At 43.9% G+C, this 20,851-nt stretch overlaps 1 protein-coding gene across 1 annotated transcript; it reads right to left on the bottom strand.

Moving 5' to 3' along the window:
- Positions 1-414: 414 nt before the first annotated feature.
- LOC139575314 (serine/threonine-protein kinase SBK1-like) lies at positions 415-15,389 on the bottom strand. The gene is made up of 4 exons (XM_071400256.1): positions 15,125-15,389; positions 10,141-10,379; positions 6,094-6,296; positions 415-5,669 (listed from the first exon to the last, which is right to left on the bottom strand). The coding sequence occupies exons 2-4, from the start codon at positions 10,325-10,327 to the stop codon at positions 4,884-4,886; spliced, it is 1,176 nt and encodes a 391-aa protein (XP_071256357.1). The 5' UTR covers positions 10,328-10,379; positions 15,125-15,389; the 3' UTR covers positions 415-4,883.
- Positions 15,390-20,851: the final 5,462 nt, after the last annotated feature.

Here is a 20,851-nt window from a genome sequence, read left to right as displayed (position 1 = left end):
ACTCTACATTATTAGACTACATAAGCCTTTCGCAAGTAGTTATTGGTTAGTAGTGAGGGTTTAACGTGGTTTAACTAGAAATCCTGGGTCACATTTGCCAAAAACCCATCTGGGATTGTATAATACAGACCAGCCCTGTTTTGGATAGAATCACTTTACTGTACATCACAACTGAGCAGAAACAATGCATCAGTGGTTTCAGAATTGAGTGGGGCGTCATTGAGTCTAAAATACCTTTTAAATAAACACCAGAACCATGATTCATCCAGATTAATTATACTTTCAACAAAATACAGAGTGGTCATTTCCACCGTGATCTAGTCTAGTAGCACATCTCCTTTCTGTTGCCACAAGCCAGCCATGCTGCAGCCTCTCAGGCACCGCACACTTCAAAGCCACACAACAGATTCAAGCTTAATTTCAGATTGCTTTATTTCATTTTGAATGAAAGGAGAGGAAAGTTTAGGGAAGACAGCGTTCTATTGGATGGACAGAATAAGAGACGAGTTCTAGCAGCGCATGTTCTACAGACAAACTCCACAACACGGCAGCGTGGTAAAATTACACGGCACAGAAAGACAAGGAAATCCCATAACATTACTAATAACAAAACACATAAATAACAGATTTATTTAATATCTACTCATGAGAATATATCAGCAGCTGAGAGGCAACAGAACTGGACTGCTGCTTTCAAAATGCATTGATGTTTATTTAAAGACAAAAAGTGCTGAATTTATTTTTCTCCTGATCAGTCTGGTGTGTTTCTGAGGGGGTGGTGGGTGCGGCAGAGGGGGAAATAGGGCCCAGTGTGTTTCTGAGGGGGTGGTGGGTGTGGCAGAGGGGGAAATAGGGCCCAGTGTGTTTCTGAGGGGGTGGTGGGTGCGGCAGAGGGGGAAATAGGGCCCAGTGTGTTTCTGAGGGGGTGGTGGGTGCGGCAGAGGGGGAAATAGGGCCCAGTGTGTTTCTGAGGGGGTGGTGGGTGCGGCAGAGGGGGAAATAGGGCCCAGTGTGTTTCTGAGGGGGTGGTGGGTGCGGCAGAGGGGGAAATAGGGCCCAGTGTGTTTCTGAGGGGGTGGTGGGTGCGGCAGAGGGGGAAATAGGGCCCAGTGTGTTTCTGAGGGGGTGGTGGGTGCGGCAGAGGGGGAAATAGGGCCCAGTGTGTTTCTGAGGGGGTGGTGGGTGCGGCAGAGGGGGAAATAGGGCCCAGTGTGTTTCTGAGGGGGTGGTGGGTGCGGCAGAGGGGGAAATAGGGCCCAGTGTGTTTCTGAGGGGGTGGTGGGTGTGGCAGAGGGGGAAATAGGGCCCAGTGTGTTTCTGAGGGGGTGGTGGGTGTGGCAGAGGGGGAAATAGGGCCCAGTGTGTTTCTGAGGGGGTGGTGGGTGTGGCAGAGGGGGAAATAGGGCCCAGTGTGTTTCTGAGGGGGTGGTGGGTGCGGCAGAGGGGGAAATAGGGCCCAGTGTGTTTCTGAGGGGGTGGTGGGTGTGGCAGAGGGGGAAATAGGGCCCAGTGTGTTTCTGAGGGGGTGGTGGGTGCGGCAGAGGGGGAAATAGGGCCCAGTGTGTTTCTGAGGGGGTGGTGGGTGCGGCAGAGGGGGAAATAGGGCCCAGTGTGTTTCTGAGGGGGTGGTGGGTGCGGCAGAGGGGGAAATAGGGCCCAGTGTGTTTCTGAGGGGGTGGTGGGTGTGGCAGAGGGGGAAATAGGGCCCAGTGTGTTTCTGAGGGGGTGGTGGGTGTGGCAGAGGGGGAAATAGGGCCCAGTGTGTTTCTGAGGGGGTGGTGGGTGTGGCAGAGGGGGAAATAGGGCCCAGTGTGTTTCTGAGGGGGTGGTGGGTGCGGCAGAGGGGGAAATAGGGCCCAGTGTGTTTCTGAGGGGGTGGTGGGTGTGGCAGAGGGGGAAATAGGGCCCAGTGTGTTTCTGAGGGGGTGGTGGGTGCGGCAGAGGGGGAAATAGGGCCCAGTGTGTTTCTGAGGGGGTGGTGGGTGCGGCAGAGGGGGAAATAGGGCCCAGTGTGTTTCTGAGGGGGTGGTGGGTGCGGCAGAGGGGGAAATAGGGCCCAGTGTGTTTCTGAGGGGGTGGTGGGTGTGGCAGAGGGGGAAATAGGGCCCAGTGTGTTTCTGAGGGGGTGGTGGGTGTGGCAGAGGGGGAAATAGGGCCCAGTGTGTTTCTGAGGGGGTGGTGGGTGCGGCAGAGGGGGAAATAGGGCCCAGTGTGTTTGCCTCTGTTTACATACAATAAGTATTTTCTCCAGTGGCAGAAAAATAAATACTGCAACTTTTCACTCTAGAGATTTATTTCAACAGCGTTCCTCCAGAGCAATATTGATTCATGCAAACATTTCTGAAAAACACAACACACAGAGAGAGTAGAGTCTATTCTAAAATGAACCGTTGTGCATTTCTCCCAAATGCCTCATGTATTTCAGATGTTCCATGGTGGACATTATATCCAGTATCCCATCCTGTTTTCCAGCTTTTTAAATGTTTCCCTTTTAAAGGTAAGTCACATAAAATAAAACAAATAATTCAAGTCACATCCCAAACGTACTTGAGGACATGTAGGTAGTATCCCCATATTCCCACTACATCGTCTGTGATCTTGTGACGGAAGCCTATACAAATATAGCACGTCAAATACAATGGAACAATTCTTTTTTGCTATTTCAGCCCTAGATTTTGTTTTGAGAACAATATCAAATTATGCAAATTTGTGCCACAGCAAAATTTTACTATACAACAAGGTTTTTGCACATATTTTTCACTTGCACAATTACTGTACGATCTGATTTCCCAAATGTTTTCTTTATTAACCATGCAATAAATAAAAAAAATCATCCATTCATCCTTTGATGCTTTCATCTGACATCTGCATGTACAAATTTGCCAAACTAATGTATATAAATAAAAGACCAGTCAAGGAAATTCATTTTTAGGATTCTGCACTTTCACCTACAGTTAAAAGCTAAAAGATAACAAATTAGTTATGGTACGACATGCCCACAGAACATTTAGGTTCAGCTGGAGCTTTTACATGAATCCCAAAAGAGGATGTATATGGTGTGTATTGGCCATATACTATCATAGTCTTATAACAGTTTTTTTTACCCATATGGTATAATACATTATAAAGAGTATACCTGAGAAAACAAAATGAAACCACTTTATGCTTTACATAAAACATGGACATTTCGTCCTCATGTCACCATGACACAACAGTCAATAAACTAAAGTAAAACCATAGTAGCGTTAAGCTTCTAATGGTTATGTATACTGCAGGCTATCACGTAAAGTCAGCATCGGTGTTCTTATCCATTACTGCATTACTGTCATGGTGTACCAGGCCTAGCAGGCATAGCACGCAGACAAGAGGAGGTGAACTAAACACTCTGACTGACATAATAATGCACTATAGCTACTGCTAAAGAGGTAATGGCCAACATCAACATAATCCATTCACAGGAGATGAAAAGCAGTTCCATGGGATTATATGACATTGCTATGGGGGAAGGTCAAATGCAGTTTCCCTTTTCAAAATGGCTGCTTTTAAATTGCACTAGGAGTAAAACATTGGCAAACGTTTTACATTGGCAAAAAAGTATCAAAAAAGTCAAATCTCTAATGCTACTTCATAAAATAAATAGCAAAAATATATGTTCAGAAATCAAGGACTCAAATAAATAATATTAACAAAAACTACATTACATAAAGTTCTTATACCCACAGAACATAAAGGTATACAATACAAACACACCATAGTACCATTGGTTCACATTGCACTATGGTAAAAGTCACCATGACAGCCAACCTTTACAGTCTCCAATTATCTTTTACTGATGCAATTACAGCAGATTCAAAATTGTTTAATTTCTTCCATTATTCCATGAGCCATTTATCAGAGAAGTCATTTTTGCAGAGAAGTTGCTTGAACATATTGCTTTACGATAGGATCTGGTGAGCTCCAATACAACTTACTAGGACATTATGTTGCTATTCTGTAAAAGCTTGTTTTGTCCTTCACATGTTTGTTGTCTCTGTCCGATCTTGTTGTACATTTTAGTCTGAATATAGCTACAGTACGATACATCAATAAATGCCTGCAGATGCCCACAAATCTGTTCAGTAATCAGTACTGGTTGTGATTGTCTTTTGTCATTCCCTCAGAGATAATCGTCAATAGGAATGTTTGTCAGAATCTATAGTGAAACAACCACCTCCTTCGAGCACCAACCATCATTTTTCCTCATCTTCCTTTCTCCCCAACCTGGTCTCAGAGCATTTCGTATTACTCTGTACATAAATCCGTAACACTCCATTTAGCATGATATGCTACGTTTCGTTTCGTATGGTATGTATAATTTGTGGATGTCCATCACCCATTTCGTATGATATATTACGAATTTCCTAAACGTACAATATGTTACGAATTCTATCTAGGTGGCTAACTTTAGCTAGCTGGCTAACGTTAGCTATGCTGGGGATTAGGGTTAGGGGTCAGGGTTAGGAGAAGGGTTAGCTAAAAGAGTTAAGGTTAGGGTTAGCTAACATGGTAAGTAGCTAAAAAGTAGTAAGTAGTTGAAAAGTTGCTAGAGTTGTCCATGATGAGATTCAAATTTGCAACCTTTGGGTTGCTAGACATTCGAGTTATATGCCCGACCAACCCCCCTACTTTCGTTTTTGCCTTAAGTAACCATCTGTCTTATGTAACCATACAAAAAGTAACATATCATAATAATTTCAGTGTCGAGGATGTACATTTACTATGTTACTTCTAGTAACAGGCTGTTCTCCCACCTCTTCCTTTAACCAGGAAGATCGTTCTCTGTTATTTGACCTTCGTATGTTAGTGTTTATACAGTGTGTGTATGTGGGTGCCATAGCCAATCTCTACACACAGATTTCAATGGGCGTGGCCACCAAGATGCTTCCGGTCCCTCCGTTGTCACGGGAGACACGTTCGTAGCTGCTGGTGGAGGAGGGGGAGCCAGTGGAGGAGTAGTGTCCGCCCATGGGCTCTATCAGGCTCTGCTGCTTTAGCCTGTCCACCAGCACATCCTCTTCAGATGACGACGAGCTGAGCTCCACCTGGGGCCCACTACCCACTGACCCTCCTCCCGCAACGCTGCTGCTACCCGGCTCATTGTCCAGCATCCAGTGGTGGTTGAAGTAGCTGAAAACCTCCTTAACGGAGCAGCGGCGCTCCTGCTCAATGGACAGGAGCCTGCGGAACATGCGCAGCCCCTCGTCTGTGAAGCGCCGCCACTGAGAGGGCACCGTGCCCGTCCGGCGCCGCTGCCAGCGCACAAACTCCTGGTAGAAGGCGTCCGACGGCAGGGCCTTCTCCCAGGGGAAGTTGCCGGTGAGCATGCAGAAGAGGAGGACACCGAAGGCCCACACGTCAGTGCTGTAGTCCACGCAGAAGCCCTCGTGCTGCGAGGCATCGCACAACTCCGGTGCTGTGTACGGGATGGTTCCGCTGACACGCTTCACTGGGGAGCCGGCACGCCGCGTCATACCGAAGTCTGACAGCTTGACCTTACGGCACTCTTTGTCAAAGATAAGGATGTTCTCAGGCTTGATGTCCCGGTGGACTAGCTTCTTACAGTGCAGGTAGTCCAGGGCGATGGCCACCTGGTGGACACAACGCTTAGCCACCGTCTCTGGAAGACCCACCTAAACAGAGACGAGTACACACTGAGGTCAAACAATCCACCAGCAAGTAAAAGATTTAAGCCGTCCATGAGAATGTGTGTTTGGCCATAAGCCAAGGATTTTATGTAACTCTCAACTGTGCATGTTGACTAGGGGTTATCAGGTATTACATTAGTTATAGAAAATACATTTTTATAAATAGTCTTCAATGGATGACGGGTGGTTAGATAATGACTTGGATTATGTTGCTATCTGAGCTTTTTCTAAAAATAGATATACAGCACCAATATCTCACATTCATTTTACACATGAACATTTATCATGTCAAATCTATACATTATCATTCAGCTGGAAATAAAAGAGCTTTTATGTTATTCATATTTCAGACATTATGTTGAGCGCCTTCTATTGTAACAGCAGATGAATACATCTCTGTTCATCTCACCTGAGGGGGAATGACGTCGAAGAGGTCTCCTGCCAGGGCATACTCCTGAGCGAAGACGTAGTAGTCATCTGTCTCAAAGGCAATGCCAAACATGTTGATGATAAAGGGGCAGGGAGACAGGTAGAGAGAGATGCTGTACTCCCTTAAGAAGCTCTTCAGTTTGGTTGTTTTCTTCCTCAAGAACTTCAGAGCCATCTTAGTGCCTAGAACATAATGTACAGTACTGGATGAGAAATGTTCTGTGAGTCCTATGAGACAGTTAGCTGCACCGAATTTAGGCTTGTAAATAAATTAAACTGATATTAATTACAAAACCTGTCTGGGATTAATTCAATTTAGTGAGGTTACAGGATTTCATCCAAGACCACTTTTTTTCGCTGAGGGGGATTTATAAATATTCCAAAGCCTCTGTCAGAATAGTTTAGTCACGACACCATCCTCTTTACCTACAGAGAGGGGATGGGGCTGCCTGGGCACTTCAGCTTTGATGCAGCGGACTTGGCAGTAAATTGAAAGTGATTACATACAAAAGTGTTGCAGTAAACACGTACTGAAATAGAGCCAGTAAGTGCAACACTAATAAAATTAGAGCCAATGATTGGGAGGGGGGAACTGCTTTTCCTTTGCCTGTCTGTAAATCCTTGTGATTCATATACACTCAGTATAAAAACATTAAGAACACCTTTCCATGTCAGACTGACCAGGTGAAAGCTATGATCCCTTACTGATGTCACTTGTTAAATCCACTTCAATCAGTGTAGATGAAGGGGAGGAGACGGGTTAAAGAAGGATTTTTAAGTCTTGAGACAATTGAAGCCATGGATTGTTTATGTGTGCCATTCAGAGGGTGAATGGGCAAGACAAAATATTTAAGTGCCTTTGAATGGGGTATGGTAGTAGGTGCCAGACGCACCGGTTTGTGTCAAGAACTGCAACGCTGCTGGGTTTTTCCACCATCAACAGTTTCCTGGCTGTATCAAGAATGGTCCACCACCCAAAGGACATCCAGCCAACTTGACACAACTGTGGGAAGCATTGGAGTCAACATGGGCCAGCATCTCTGTGGAACGCTTTCGACACCTTGTAGAGTCCATGCCCCAATGAAATGAGGCTGTTCTGAGGGGGGGGGGGGGGGAGTCAATATTAGGAAGGTGTTCCTAATGTTTGGTATATGCAGTGTATAACATAAAGACACAGGACGCATGACATGGATTCTGTCGTCTGGGAGTAATAGCCCAGAGCAATCTGGAAGGAAATGACTCAGAACCTTCTACCGACCACACCCTATTTCCCTGAATGACAGGAAAACAGAAATTAGCAGAGGAAATATGGGAAGGGGACAAGGTCAAGACTAGGAGATGGAAAATTGCCAGATTGAAATGCATCAATGTCTGTCTCTCCCTGGTGCCACAGTGGCTCTGTGAGCTCAGGGGAAAAGAGAAGCTTCTCCAATAGCACCACCTCAGCTCTGGTAAGAGCATAAAGTAGTGAGCATGCAGACGTGACACTTGGCATTCAGGTCAAAGGGTTCAATCTTGGTTTCATCAGACCAGAGAATCTTGTTTCTCATGGTCTGAGAGTCCTTTAGGTGCCTTTTGGCAAACTCCAAGCAGGCTGACATGTGCCTTTTACTGAGGAGTGGCTTCCATCTAGTGGCTTCCATTGGTGGAGTGCTGCAGAAAATGGTTGTCCTTCTAGAAGGTTCTCCCATCTCCACAGAGGAACTGGAGCTCTGTCAGAGTGACCATTGGGTTCTTGGCACCTTCCTGACCAAGTCCCTTATCTCCCGATTTCTCAGTTTGGCCGGGTGGCCAGCTATAGGGAGTGTCTTGGTCTTTCTAAACTTCTTCCATTTAAGAATGATGGAGGCCCCTGTGTTCTTGGGGACCTTCAATGATGCAGACATTTTTTGGTACCCTTCCACAGATCTGTGCCTTGACACAATCCTGTCTCGGAGCTCTACATACAATTCCTTCAACCTCATGGCTTGGTTTTTGCTCTGACATGCACTATCAACTGTGGGACCTTATATAGACAGGTGTGTGCCTTTCCAAATCATTTCCAATCCATTTACTTTACCGTAGGTGGACTCCAATCAAGTTGTAGAAACATCTCAAGGATGATCAATGGTAACAGGATGCACCTAAGCTCAATTTCAAGTCTCATTGCAAAGAGTCTTGAATACTTATGGAAATAAGGTATTTCTGTTTTGATTTTTAATACATTTGCAAAAAAAAAATGTTAACTGTTTTCTCATTGTCATTATGGGGTATTGTGTGTAGATTGATGAGGATTTGTATTTATTTAATCCATTATAGAATAAGGCTGTAACATAACAACATGTATACTTTCCGAATGCACTGTATATTTTTGGTTTTCATAAAAGTCCTCTTGGGTTTCTAACCTCACCTGCACACATCTTTACTGTACCTTGTTTTTTCAATGTCACTGTTTGTCTTTCACTTGTCTTTTTTTGTGTGAATAAATTTAACTAAAACTACACCAAATGATATGATCGTTGATATGGTAAAAACGCAATGTTGGTAAAAACGCAATGTTGAACTACTAAAATCAATAGAGAAAATTGTATTGGGAAAATATTTGCACTGCAAATACAAGATAACTAATATTTTCTCTCTATAGTCGTATACAAAAGTGAACACTAAATATTCATTGAACATACTGTACATTTTGAAGAGGTTTAGATGGATATTCACTCACATACACATTGTGAATATTAATTCTAACTAAATCAGATTTGAAAGTGAAGAACTGTTTTGATAGCTTGCTTCAAAATGATTTGATCTCCTAATATACATTTTTGCTGAATTGTGGTAATCCCACATGATGACTGATATGCAATGAATTATTCCAGAACTACAGCTCTACATTCAAGCTAATATCCACCTGTATGATGGATTGAGTGAGCATTATCAAAGCTATCATCAAACTGTAAAATAAAGATTGGTCTCCCCTATGAATCATGCTAATCTGAGATTATACTCACACCCAAATTTACAGACACCCTAATTCCACTTTAGCTTTGATAGGGTAGCAAATTGGCCTGCCTCACTAAAACCCAATTACACACATGATTTAGAAGTCATCATATAAATACTATTCAACACATCTCTGACGGCAAGAACTCTTTTTATTATTTATGTCCTGAGCTGATAGCGTCAAATGTTTGAATTGGGGAATGTAATATGATGGCAGCGTGGGATCCGAGAGCTGGGTAAATACTTTATTTTTTACCTTTATTTAACTAGGCAAGTCAGTTAAGAACACATTCTTATTTACAATGACGGCCTACACCGGCCACACCCGGACGACACTTGGCCAATTGTGCGCCGCCTTATGGGACTCCCAATCACGGCCCGGTTGTGATACAGCCTGGATGTAAGTGTTTTGTACATGATTTAGGTCTGAAAACCCAGTGATAGTGGTTTTGGATAGTTCCAGATGGTGTGTCCTTTCACTGCTTTATAAAAGAGCTGAGGACAAACTGTGCACTTTGGTGGCTTGTGTATGTCATTATTCCCCTAGATGTAGGAGGGTCATTTGCTCCCCCCCACACACTTTTGAGTTGGTTAAACAAGACTGTGAAGTGGACTGAGCAGATGGTTGACATTTTGTCTTGCATTTTATGTCACAAAGGTTGAAAAGATTTGCTAAAATAGGTCATTTTGATAAGCAATCTGGATGGGGTTTGTGCTTCACTGCTAGAGGCCGCATTCACTATAATTATGGTCCACAAATGAATTCTTTAAAGAGTGGAGCGATCTAAATACTTCAAAGATGTGTAAGATTACTGTGACCGTGGAAAACATGTAAAAAAAAAAATACATTTTAGATGGAATCTGGAGTGAATCTAAATGTTCTGATTGTAAACACAAAAATATAATTTGGTTGTTTTCACATCAGCAAGCAATGTTTCTGTTTTGTTGCGCTCTGTTGATGGTCTGTCTGGAATAGACCAACTGACATGAATATAACACATTGGTTATTCTCAACGCCACAGTTAGCTTCCATCAGAGACAAACTCACCTCTGATTTTGTGGATGACCAGGTCCACTTTCCCATAGGTACCCTTACCCAGCTCTCTGATGACCTCATAGTACTTGCTGATGTCTAGCTTCTCCAGGTTCTGGGCAGCAATGAGCTGCAGCTCCTCCAGGATGTCGATGGAGGCGCGGGACCCAGACCCGTGGGACCCATGGAGAGAGGAGCTCATTCTGCCTGGGAGAGATGCCTGGAGCACAGGGATCTGGTGACTGCTGTTGTTCCTAAAGAAGTTAACAGGAGGAGCAGGAAGGAATGCAAGGTTAAAGAGAGATAGGCACGTAGCCTATACAATGAAAATGGTGGATACCCCAATGGCTTTTGTGTCTCACCTCTCTCTACACACAGAGAGACACACACCTCGCTTATCGACAACATCAAAGACACTGAGTGTTTTGTATCCGAGACAAATAAGCTCTTATGTAACCATTGCATCCTGCGTTAAACACAGATCTACTTTCCGCTGTGTGAAGCCCCTTTCAAGTGACCGAGATCACAGGCCTCTGTTTCCACCCAGAGAACAGTGCTGGGGAACACACAACCACTGCAGAGGAAAGAACAGAGACAACTAATTCCCTTTCCACTTCACTAATCAGTCACTCGCACTCTGGATTCAGATCATTTGGCTATGCTTCTTCTGTAACTCTTCTGTGCCCTCCAAAACTTTGTTTCAAAATGTCTCCTGTTAGAGTTCTGTGAGATCCATAAAACCTTTAGTCTAGGTCTGAGCCTCAAATTACTCAGAGCATCAACTCAACATTCACTTGCATGGCAAAGGAGAGACACAGCGACAACAGTGGTTAATTCTTGACAGGCACTTTCATTATCTTGCCTGCCGGTGAAATTTTGTCAGCTCAGCTCATTGCAGATCTGTTTCAATCGGCCGTCTGATCCAAGACCATGTAACGACAAGCCAAGAAACACTCATTTGCAATAACCTTTCTTTCATCACCCAGGGCAGACAAATATCTGAATGACTGAATGAACTTCACGGCCCTGATGGTACAGCAGAATTGTGCCATCTCTCATTAATGAAGATAAGAATGTGTTGAATGAGACATCCTGTGGATAGTCCATCTGTGTATGCCTCCACAGTGTGTGTGTGTGTGTGTGTGTGTGTGTGTGTGTGTGTGTGTGTGTGTGTGTGTGTGTGTGTGTGTGTGTGTGTGTGTGTGTGTGTGTGTGTGTGTGTGTGTGTGTGTGTGTGTACTTATTTTTCTGTGAGTTTATGCATGGTACATGTGTGGCAATTCACTGAGGGGGCTGTTTCAACAGGGGAGCCAGCTGGCTGTCCATCAGAGCAGTACTATGACTACTAGCAGCAGTCCAGTCAGCATCCCACTGACAAGGTTATTAAAACACACAACAGCCTAGGCAGCCCAGTCCCGTTTCTCTTCTACATATGAAGATGAACCAGCGCCACAAACACACACACACACACACACACACACACACACACACACACACACACACACACACACACACACACACACACACACACACACACACACACACACACACACACACACACACACACACACACACTTTTGCATGGTTTGTGTCATATCAAAGAGCCTGGAGATGAAAGGAGAGTCAAACAGTGGTAATTAAGCTCTGCTCCTCTGCTGCAGCCCTGACTCAGCCCCACAGCAGCCACCAGGCCCGCTCCCTCGCTGCTCCCCGTCCCCGCTTCCTGCCCCCAGTCCCCGGAATATTCATGCCACCGCTATTCCCAGGAGGACCTCTGGGAGCACCAAGCTCTGTTTGTCACACAGATAGAGCACTGTGACCCCCGTACCATGTCTCTCCTCAATGGGATTCAGCTCATCTGTATTCAAAGCACAGACGGAGCACAGTTTGACTGGTGTACCTTGAGTCACAGCCCTCATCCCCACCCCTCCTCCTTCTGTATCCCCATGTGACGCTGGTCTTTGCATAACACACTGGAGAAAAGGTGGTCGATGACGATTGGTGACTGGAGGGCCCAAGGGGCAGTACTGCAGGTGGGGGAGGGGCTGGGTAGTACTGCAGACGGGGGAGGGGCTGGGCAGTGCAGTGAGAGGCCTGGACACTGAGGACCTTTTTGTCGCCTTGCTGCAGCTCACAGCTCATAGAGGGCAGGCAGGCAGGCAGGCTGTAGTTAATTGCTGGCGATGCCAGGAATATTGACTTACAGTCTGGGTGCTATGTGACTATAGGTAGGAAACGTGACAACCCGCACAAAGTGCTGAGCAATGGTCATCTGCCTCCTGCTCTCCACACTCACACACGTGCACGCAGACACATTTACACTCACACCACCACACCCCACACACAAACACACCCCACACACAAACACACCCCACACACAACAGAAAGAGCAGCACAGCAAGAGCTGCCTTGGCCAGCTGATCAATGCTGCCTTCCAAGGTCCATTCTTGAGTATTTACACCTAATAATAATGTCTAATGTCTAATCAATAGATCTGGGAGTAAAGAGATAATCCACCTACAAAATGTTACCATCACTGTAATATGAGCCGGAGTGATTCATTTGTAGATATGCAATGTAAATTGTGAATCTCAAGCTTTGTTAGCAAGATTTGATGTGATTAAGTACGATTTTCTAGAGGGAAAACAACAATGTAAATGATTGATTAACATGTCAAAATCTACACAAATCAAGAGACTGAGCTGTGAACTGAAATGGGATCACAGTTTTGTGATTTATTCTTCATGGCACTGCCTGTCTCCCACAGTTACGATGTGGATGATTGCCGCCCAGTCCATGATTAAATGAGGAGTCTGGCACTCTTATAAAACGTGTCCCATGTCCTCTGTAACACACTTTCACTGCCTTGTCTTACTTAGCCATTTAGATTCAAATGGAAATTGTGACATGGTCTTTGATGTTGTAAAATGTATTCATCTATGGATGCAACACAGCATCCATCTACAGTTGATTGTGTGGGCATAGCATGTTCTCTGTGTTGTTGTTCAGTGCAGTAGGTATTCCAACAAAGGTATAACAGTTACTTAGAGAAGTCCTACTACAGCTTTACTGGACAGAAAGCCATTGATGCAGTGAGATTGCAATTTGAGTTCTGCTGTCTGGTAGATTGTTCAAGTACCTGGGCCATTTACCATGTTGGCAGGCTGTTGGAGTATGTCCTAAACCCAAACAGAACATCCAGCCAATGTACTGTTTTCTTTGTTTAACTGAGGAGTGGGGGTCATTCACCTCTATTTGCTGTAAATGTTTGAACAAATCTAACACAGCCCATTTTACCATCCTCAAAAAAGTACATTGTCCTACATTTCCAAACAGCTAGGGGATGTGAATATAGTTTTGTGTGTTTGTATAGTACCAGAACTAATGTGCAGAATAGGTCAGCCTGTGTGGAGGGTGCTTTAGTTGTCATGACTCATAACACTTATGAATAATACGGGTCAACATGGTTTATTTGGTGTTGTAACAGTGAGCAAGTTAGACCAAAAGATAGAACAGTACAGAACAGTGCAGAAGTCCTTCTCCTGGGGTCTGTCCACTAGTAAAATAGGCTATATCCCAAGGACTAGGTGAACTGGGTGCCATTGTTGTTTCCTCTCACAGTCAAGGAGAAATGTAAGACAGACTGGCACCTTAATGCCCTTAGCGTATTATTGTCAAATACAAACAGGTGAGTGCCAGTAAGACAACACCCACAATGCCCCTAAACCAGCAGCTCTCAAATCACAAAGCTCACAATTTGAATGATATAACGGTACATCTAGAATGAAATTTGCATCGTAAGACAGGGATGGGTTTCTGTTGTTTCTCACAAACCATTAAAAATCACCAGAGGGGTTTCTCCAACCTCCACCAACAGCAAAGTCAACTGTTTTCACTCACATTGCTTACATAACACTGTCACTGTCTGTCTGAGAGGAAAGCCATCCAACCTGCTGCTCTGGGTAATGCTGAGTATCTGAATATGATCCCCATTACATCTACAGTATGGTCAGTGAGGGACACTTCACAAAGAATATAGTTTGCATATGCTCTGAATGCTATAGCTGTTTCTCCATCTCACACTGCTGTGTGGCCAGTGTGAGATGAAGCTGACAAAGGCAAAGGGTAGAATATATATCCTCTGAATGCTCTGGCTAAGTGACCACAAAACACACAAGTCTTTGGATCACATGTCCCAGCACAGACAAAGCATAGACGCTATTATCGTCAGACGCTATTATTATCTACAGCGTCCGATGAGAACAATGACATGTTGTGTCTACAAGTAGCATGGAGGATTCATATGGAACTTTACTGTAGGTGTTAAAAGAATAGAAAAAGTATTTGTGTAAAAGGTAAATGTGTGTGTGTGTGTGTGTGTGTGTGTGTGTGTGTGTGTGTGTGTGTGTGTGTGTGTGTGTGTGTGTGTGTGTGTGTGAACAGACAAGGCACTGAGGAGAGGAGCATAGGAACATCCATACCAATAGACAACAGTTTACAATGACATATGTAGCACTTGAGCGCATCATATATATATTTCAAATGGCCTTCTACACAGGTATTTATTACTATACATAAATATCACTGCAATTCATTGGAAGGCTATTGCACTATGATGCTATCAAGCCAAATATCATACCCATTGTCCTTCTCCTACTGTTTACTATACTGGTCTCAGGCTACATGTTACGATGCCGTAGATGTATTAAATAATAGGTTACAGTAAGACAATAATGCACAACAAATAACCCTTTGAGAGATGTAAGCACACAATTTAAACCACCTAGCTAATTCTAAACCATATTATTAAAGCACATCGACTTGCTTGTAAACATGCCATTACGGGATGAAAACAGACCAGCAGGAATAACGAATGTGTGAAACATTATGCAAAATCAATAAGCAGGTCTATACAATCCAAATAAAAGCACTGATAAATTGATTGAAATTGTTATGATCCAACCAACAATGATGATTCATTGTTATCAATGTCTCTTACCTTTCAGATTGCGCTGCATGCAATAGCTGGTGCTGTCATTCCGTTCAGCAGAAACTTTAATTGTATAGCAGGATAAACCGTCACAGGACTGGTCTGATTTCCTGTGCAAAATCGTATCTCTGAATAGTGCAGATTGAACGCTTTGTTGCCGATATGCACAACGGCGCACAATAATATCACCTTGCTGGTGCTTCTGTCTGCTTCGTCAGTACCTCTGTCAGCCTGACTTGCCCTATTGTCACTGTCGGCCTACGGCTGCTAGATGCAACTACCGCCAGGCAGCGAGGCTGCATTAACGCCAGCCCTCCGCAGCGGCGGTCCAATCGGAGACCAGAACGAGCAGCGACATAAGGGAGGGATGGGAGGGGGTCTTGTGTCTCCATACAGATACCCAACATTCTCTCTCTTTGCGCAATGGGAATAAACAACAAGTAAAAAACGAGTGGAGCAGATATAATGTAATGTATTTGAGTAATATTTGACACAGGACGTTTAAATAGCCTACAAATGTGTGTGGAACAGGTGTTGGCATCGGCAGGTGTCAAAATCAAATCAAATTGTATTTGTCACATGCGCTGAATATAACTGGTGTAGACTTTACCATGAATTGCTTGCTTATGAGCCCTTCCCAACGATGCAGAGTTAAAAAATAATATAGAAAATAGAAACACAAGAGGAATCAACTAAAATACATGAGAATGGAGCTACATACAGGGAGTACCAGTACCAGATCAATGTGCAGAGAGTGGGTACATATGTACATGAAGGCAGGGTAAAAGTGACTCTGCATCAGGATATGGACAGGTGAACAAGTGATTGACAGGTCAGGAGTTTGGACATAGGCTTTTGAAATTATGCCAATTATGGATGCTTTAGTGCAGCAGTCAAAATGGTACTGAAAGCAGGCCTATTACATTCTAGACCACCATGTCCCATGGGACAAAGAGTAGCCAAAGCATGGCATTTGAATTGTCATTGTCAAGCTCTGAATCAGAACAAGGCATGCATTTAGATTGTCAAACTTACTCAAGGAATGAAAAAGTGAGTCAAGGATATTATTTACATAACAAATGTAATTGAAATTCACAGACAGGCAGGTCAAGCAAGGTTGACCCATAGCAGGTCCATGTCAGAGGCAACCGTGCAAGTGATCATGAGTGTGGAGTGAGAGTAGCCTATAGTCGTGGTCTCAGAGAAGATGTCTCAGAGAGTTTGATTCACGGTCACAGCAGAATTCTACCATGGCAAGGCAGTAAAGTATTCTCACATAAAGATTACAGTGTACTGCTGACCGTGATCTGCCCTGGCAGCTCTTTCCATCCTCAGTGGTTATTCGTTACATTGAACCAGTGTAAAGCTGTGACTATGTGGAGTGAGCCAGAGACTAGAGTCTGAGAGTAGGCCACTTCATTGCTGAATAGGCTAGTTCAGAATTTCCGTTTTTGCACTGAATCACGTTCTCACAATCAGCATTTACCATTATTAGTAAATTGCAAATTGCTGGCATGTGAGGGTGGAGAATTGGTGTGCTGTTCATTTGTAGATAGTAATGCATGCATATTTCAAACTATTGTGACAGGTAGGCAATTGCATCCACTCACATTTTTTTTCAAATGCACTAAATCAGGCTGTGAATGTGACCAGTATACTGGAGAGCATGTGCCAGAGGCAACGGCATAATTTGTTATATTTCTATGAGTATCCGTTTATAAATGGACACAGAGGACAGGCTACTCACTACGTGGCTTATTAGAATCCCTTTCCGCTGCACTTCTAACCGGATTGCCTCCAGAACATTTTGGTTTGGTCTGATTCATCCTCATCTTAGCGGGTCCAGACGCAAGACCTGATCACAGCAGTGGATTGGTATTCTGCTGGTAACAGGGTTTGCCTCAAGTGAAAGACGGGATGATTTCTCCAACTGGCAGTCTGGCATAGCGGGACAGTTGTTAACAGACCCATTAGACATGCACACGTCAGCAACAGAAAACATACATTGATTTATTTGGAGGCATGGGCTTGAATTATTATTTGTGTCATAACATAGAGAGAGAGAACGAGAGAGAGCGAGAGAGAGAGAGAGTGTGTGTGTGTGTGTGTGTGTGTGTGTGTGTGTGTGTGTGTGTGTGTGTGTGTGTGTGTGTGTGTGTGTGTGTGTGTGTGTGTGTGTGTGTGTGTGTGTGTGTGTGTGTGTGTGTGTGTGTGTGTGTGTGTGTGTGTGTGTGTGTGTGTGTGTCGGGTGGGTGAAGGGGGATTTGCTTTCCATTGTGGCACAATGGTCTCTGAACATCAGAGAGCATTCATGACATAAACATGCAAATGAAATGTGATGAATGGAAATAAACTATATGACACAATAGTAACAGATTGTGTTGACAGTCTGAATGTTCTCTCCATCGATTAGTATAAAGGACTCATTTTCTCCTCGGGTCCTCATCATGACAGTTTACTAAAACCCTCTCTGTGTCCCTCTGTGCAACACAAACAACTAACTTATTGAGCTGTAAAACATACAAATGTGCCTTGGGTTCAAAATTCTGGTGGAAAATGTTCCAATGTTGTGGCAGACGGCTGCTGAAATATACATGTTTTCCTGAGCACCGTTAATTAGATGGCTGTTGGCTGATTATCATGGCTCCCTGTTTAAATGCATTGTTTGATCAATTTCCCTGGAGCTGGAATAATGAGGTCCCAGGGTGCTGCTGTAGAAAGCAGAGCACACAGACAGACAGACAGACAGAGACACAGACAGACAGACAGACAGACAGACAGACAGACAGACAGACAGACAGACAGACAGACAGACAGACAGACAGACAGACAGACAGACAGACAGACAGACAGACAGACAGACAGACAGACAGACAGACAGACAGACAGACAGATAAAGAGAGAGGGAGAGAGGGATAAAGAGAGAGAGAGAGAGAGAGAGAGAGAGAGAGATATTATAGCCATAATATGACATTTTAAATGTCTCTATTCCTTTGGAACTTTTGTGAGTGTAATGTATACTGTTCATTTTATATTGTTTATTTCACTTTTGTTTATTATCTATTTCACTTGCTTTTGCAATGTAAACAAATGTTCCCATGCCAACAAAGCCTTTCGAATTGAATTGAATGGCGAGAGAGAGAGAAACAGAGAGAGAGAGAGAGAGAGAGAGAGAGAGAGAGAGAGAGAGAGAGAGAGAGAGAGAGAGAGAGAGAGAGAGAGAGAGAGAGAGAGAGAGAGAGAGAGAGAGAGAGAGAGAGAGAGAGAGAGAGGAACACCTGCAGCAGTGGCACAACCTCGGCACCAGCCTTCTATGTCTCACACACAAACACATAATGGCACACTAGCACACACCTGCTCACACTATCTCACACTAGCTCACACTAGCTCACACGATCTCACACAATCTCACACCAGCTCACACGATCTCACACTAGCTCACACCAGCTCACACGATCTCACACTAGCTCACACGATCTCACACCAGCTCACACGATCTCACACTAGCTCACACTAGCTCACACGATCTCACACCTGCTCACACTATCTCACACTAGCTCACACTAGCTCACACTAGCTCACACGATCTCACACAATCTCACACCAGCTCACACCAGCTCACACGATCTCACACTAGCTCACACTAGCTCACACTAGCTCACACTAGCTCACACGAGCTCACACTAGCTCACACGATCTCACACCAGCTCACATGATCTCATATTAGCTCACACTAGCTCACACTCATCCACACATGCGATCTCAAATGCTGTCTTCACAGACAAAAACATAGGCATTCTCATAGGATATGAGACTTGGACCAGGGAGAAAATGTAACCTAGATATAGAGATGCATTCCGTATCCTCTCATCCATTCCATTTCATTTGGACTGATTTGCATGCCAGACAGACGCTGGCTGCTGTTATTCAGTGTGACTGACTGACATTGACTAGGTTTATTAGAGAGCCAGGCCGTCAAACAGCTGGGGCCCCTTCTTTGAAGGTTACTGTGGCAATCTCCCAGAGTGCTCCACACCCGACATGACATCCCCCTGGGCTGCAGCCCAGTGTCCTAATCTCTACCTCCCTCACTCCCTCGCTCATTGCCTCCTAAACAACAACACCACTCAGACCTAGTGTACACTGCCCTTCCTCCTACATCTCTGCTCTGTACAGCCATTTCCTCTGAGATAGCCAGGCCTCATTTCTCTGAGCTGATGCCAATCTGTTGTTGTGTTTTCTGAACACTGTGTTACTCTTTCAGGGCTTTGGAAATGAGCAGAGGAAGATTGATGGGGTTATGTAATTAGGCCCTCTCAAATGGAGAGTTTGCATGGCAAGGGGAATTAGTCAGGGCCAGCGTGTTGGCAGTGTTTTCAAAATGCGACTATGTCAAAATCAAATCACATTTTATTTGTCACATGCTTTGTAGACAACAGGTGTAGAATAACAGGAAAATGTTTACTTACAGGTCCTTTGATAACAATGCAGAGTTAAAGATAAGATACAACATTTTATAAAAAATTGAAATAGGGACACAAGGAATAAATACACAGTGAAAAACGAATACAAATAATGAGTAAAAAAACATGGCTATATACAGGGAGTAGAAAATAACACGGCTATATACAGGGAGTAGAAAATAACATGGCTATATACAGGGAGTAGAACATAACATGGCTATATACAGGGAGTAGAACATAACATGGCTATATACAGGGAGTAGAACATAACACGGCTATATACAGGGAGTAGAACATAACATGGCTATATACAGGGAGTAGAACATAACACGGCTATATACAGGGAGTAGAACATAACATGGCTATATACAGGGAGTAGAACATAACACGGCTATATACAGGGAGTAGAACATAACACGGCTATATACAGGGAGTAGAACATAACATGGCTATATACAGGGAGTAGAACATAACATGGCTATATACAGGGAGTAGAACATAACATGGCCATATACAGGGAGTAGAACATAACATGGCTATATACAGGGAGTAGAACATAACATGGCTATATACAGGGAGTAGAACATAACATGGCTATATACAGGGAGTAGAACATAACATGGCTATATACAGGGAGTAGAACATAACATGGCTATATACAAGGAGTAGAAAATAATACGGCTATATACAGGGAGTAGAACATAACATGGCTATATACAGGGAGTAGAAAATAACATGGCTATATACAGGGAGTAGAACATAACATGGCTATATACAGGGAGTAAAACATAACATGGCTATATACAGGGAGTAGAACATAACATGGCTATATACAGGGAGTACCAGTACAGAGTCGAGGTGCAGGGGTACAAAGGTTATTGAGGTAGCTTTGTAATGTACATACAGGTAGGCGTAAAGTGACTAGGCAACAGGATAGATAATAGACAGTAGCATCAGCATATGTGGTGAGTGTGAAAGTGTATGTGTGTGTGTGTGTGTATGTGTGTGTGGTGTCAGTATGCATGTATGTGCATGTTATGTGTGTGTGGGTGTATGTAGTGTGTGTGTGTGTGTATCTGTGTGCGTGTGTAATATTATTAGAGTGTTGAGAGGTTAACTGGCAACCTGCCATCATAGAGTTCAACATCAGAACACTCTTTTTCCACTGAACCATAGAACCGCAGGGATCACCCCAAATCTGATGGGGTCACAAATTACCAGTAACAATCCCCAACCTCTGGAGGCGCCCATTTCCGCTCTTTTCCACCAAACA

The sequence above is a fragment of the Salvelinus alpinus genome, chromosome 1, assembly GCF_045679555.1.
Source record: "Salvelinus alpinus chromosome 1, SLU_Salpinus.1, whole genome shotgun sequence".
Lineage (NCBI taxonomy): Eukaryota > Metazoa > Chordata > Actinopteri > Salmoniformes > Salmonidae > Salvelinus > Salvelinus alpinus.
The sequence above is the reverse complement of the archived record's forward strand: the minus strand, read 5'-3'. Positions and strand labels throughout refer to the sequence as shown.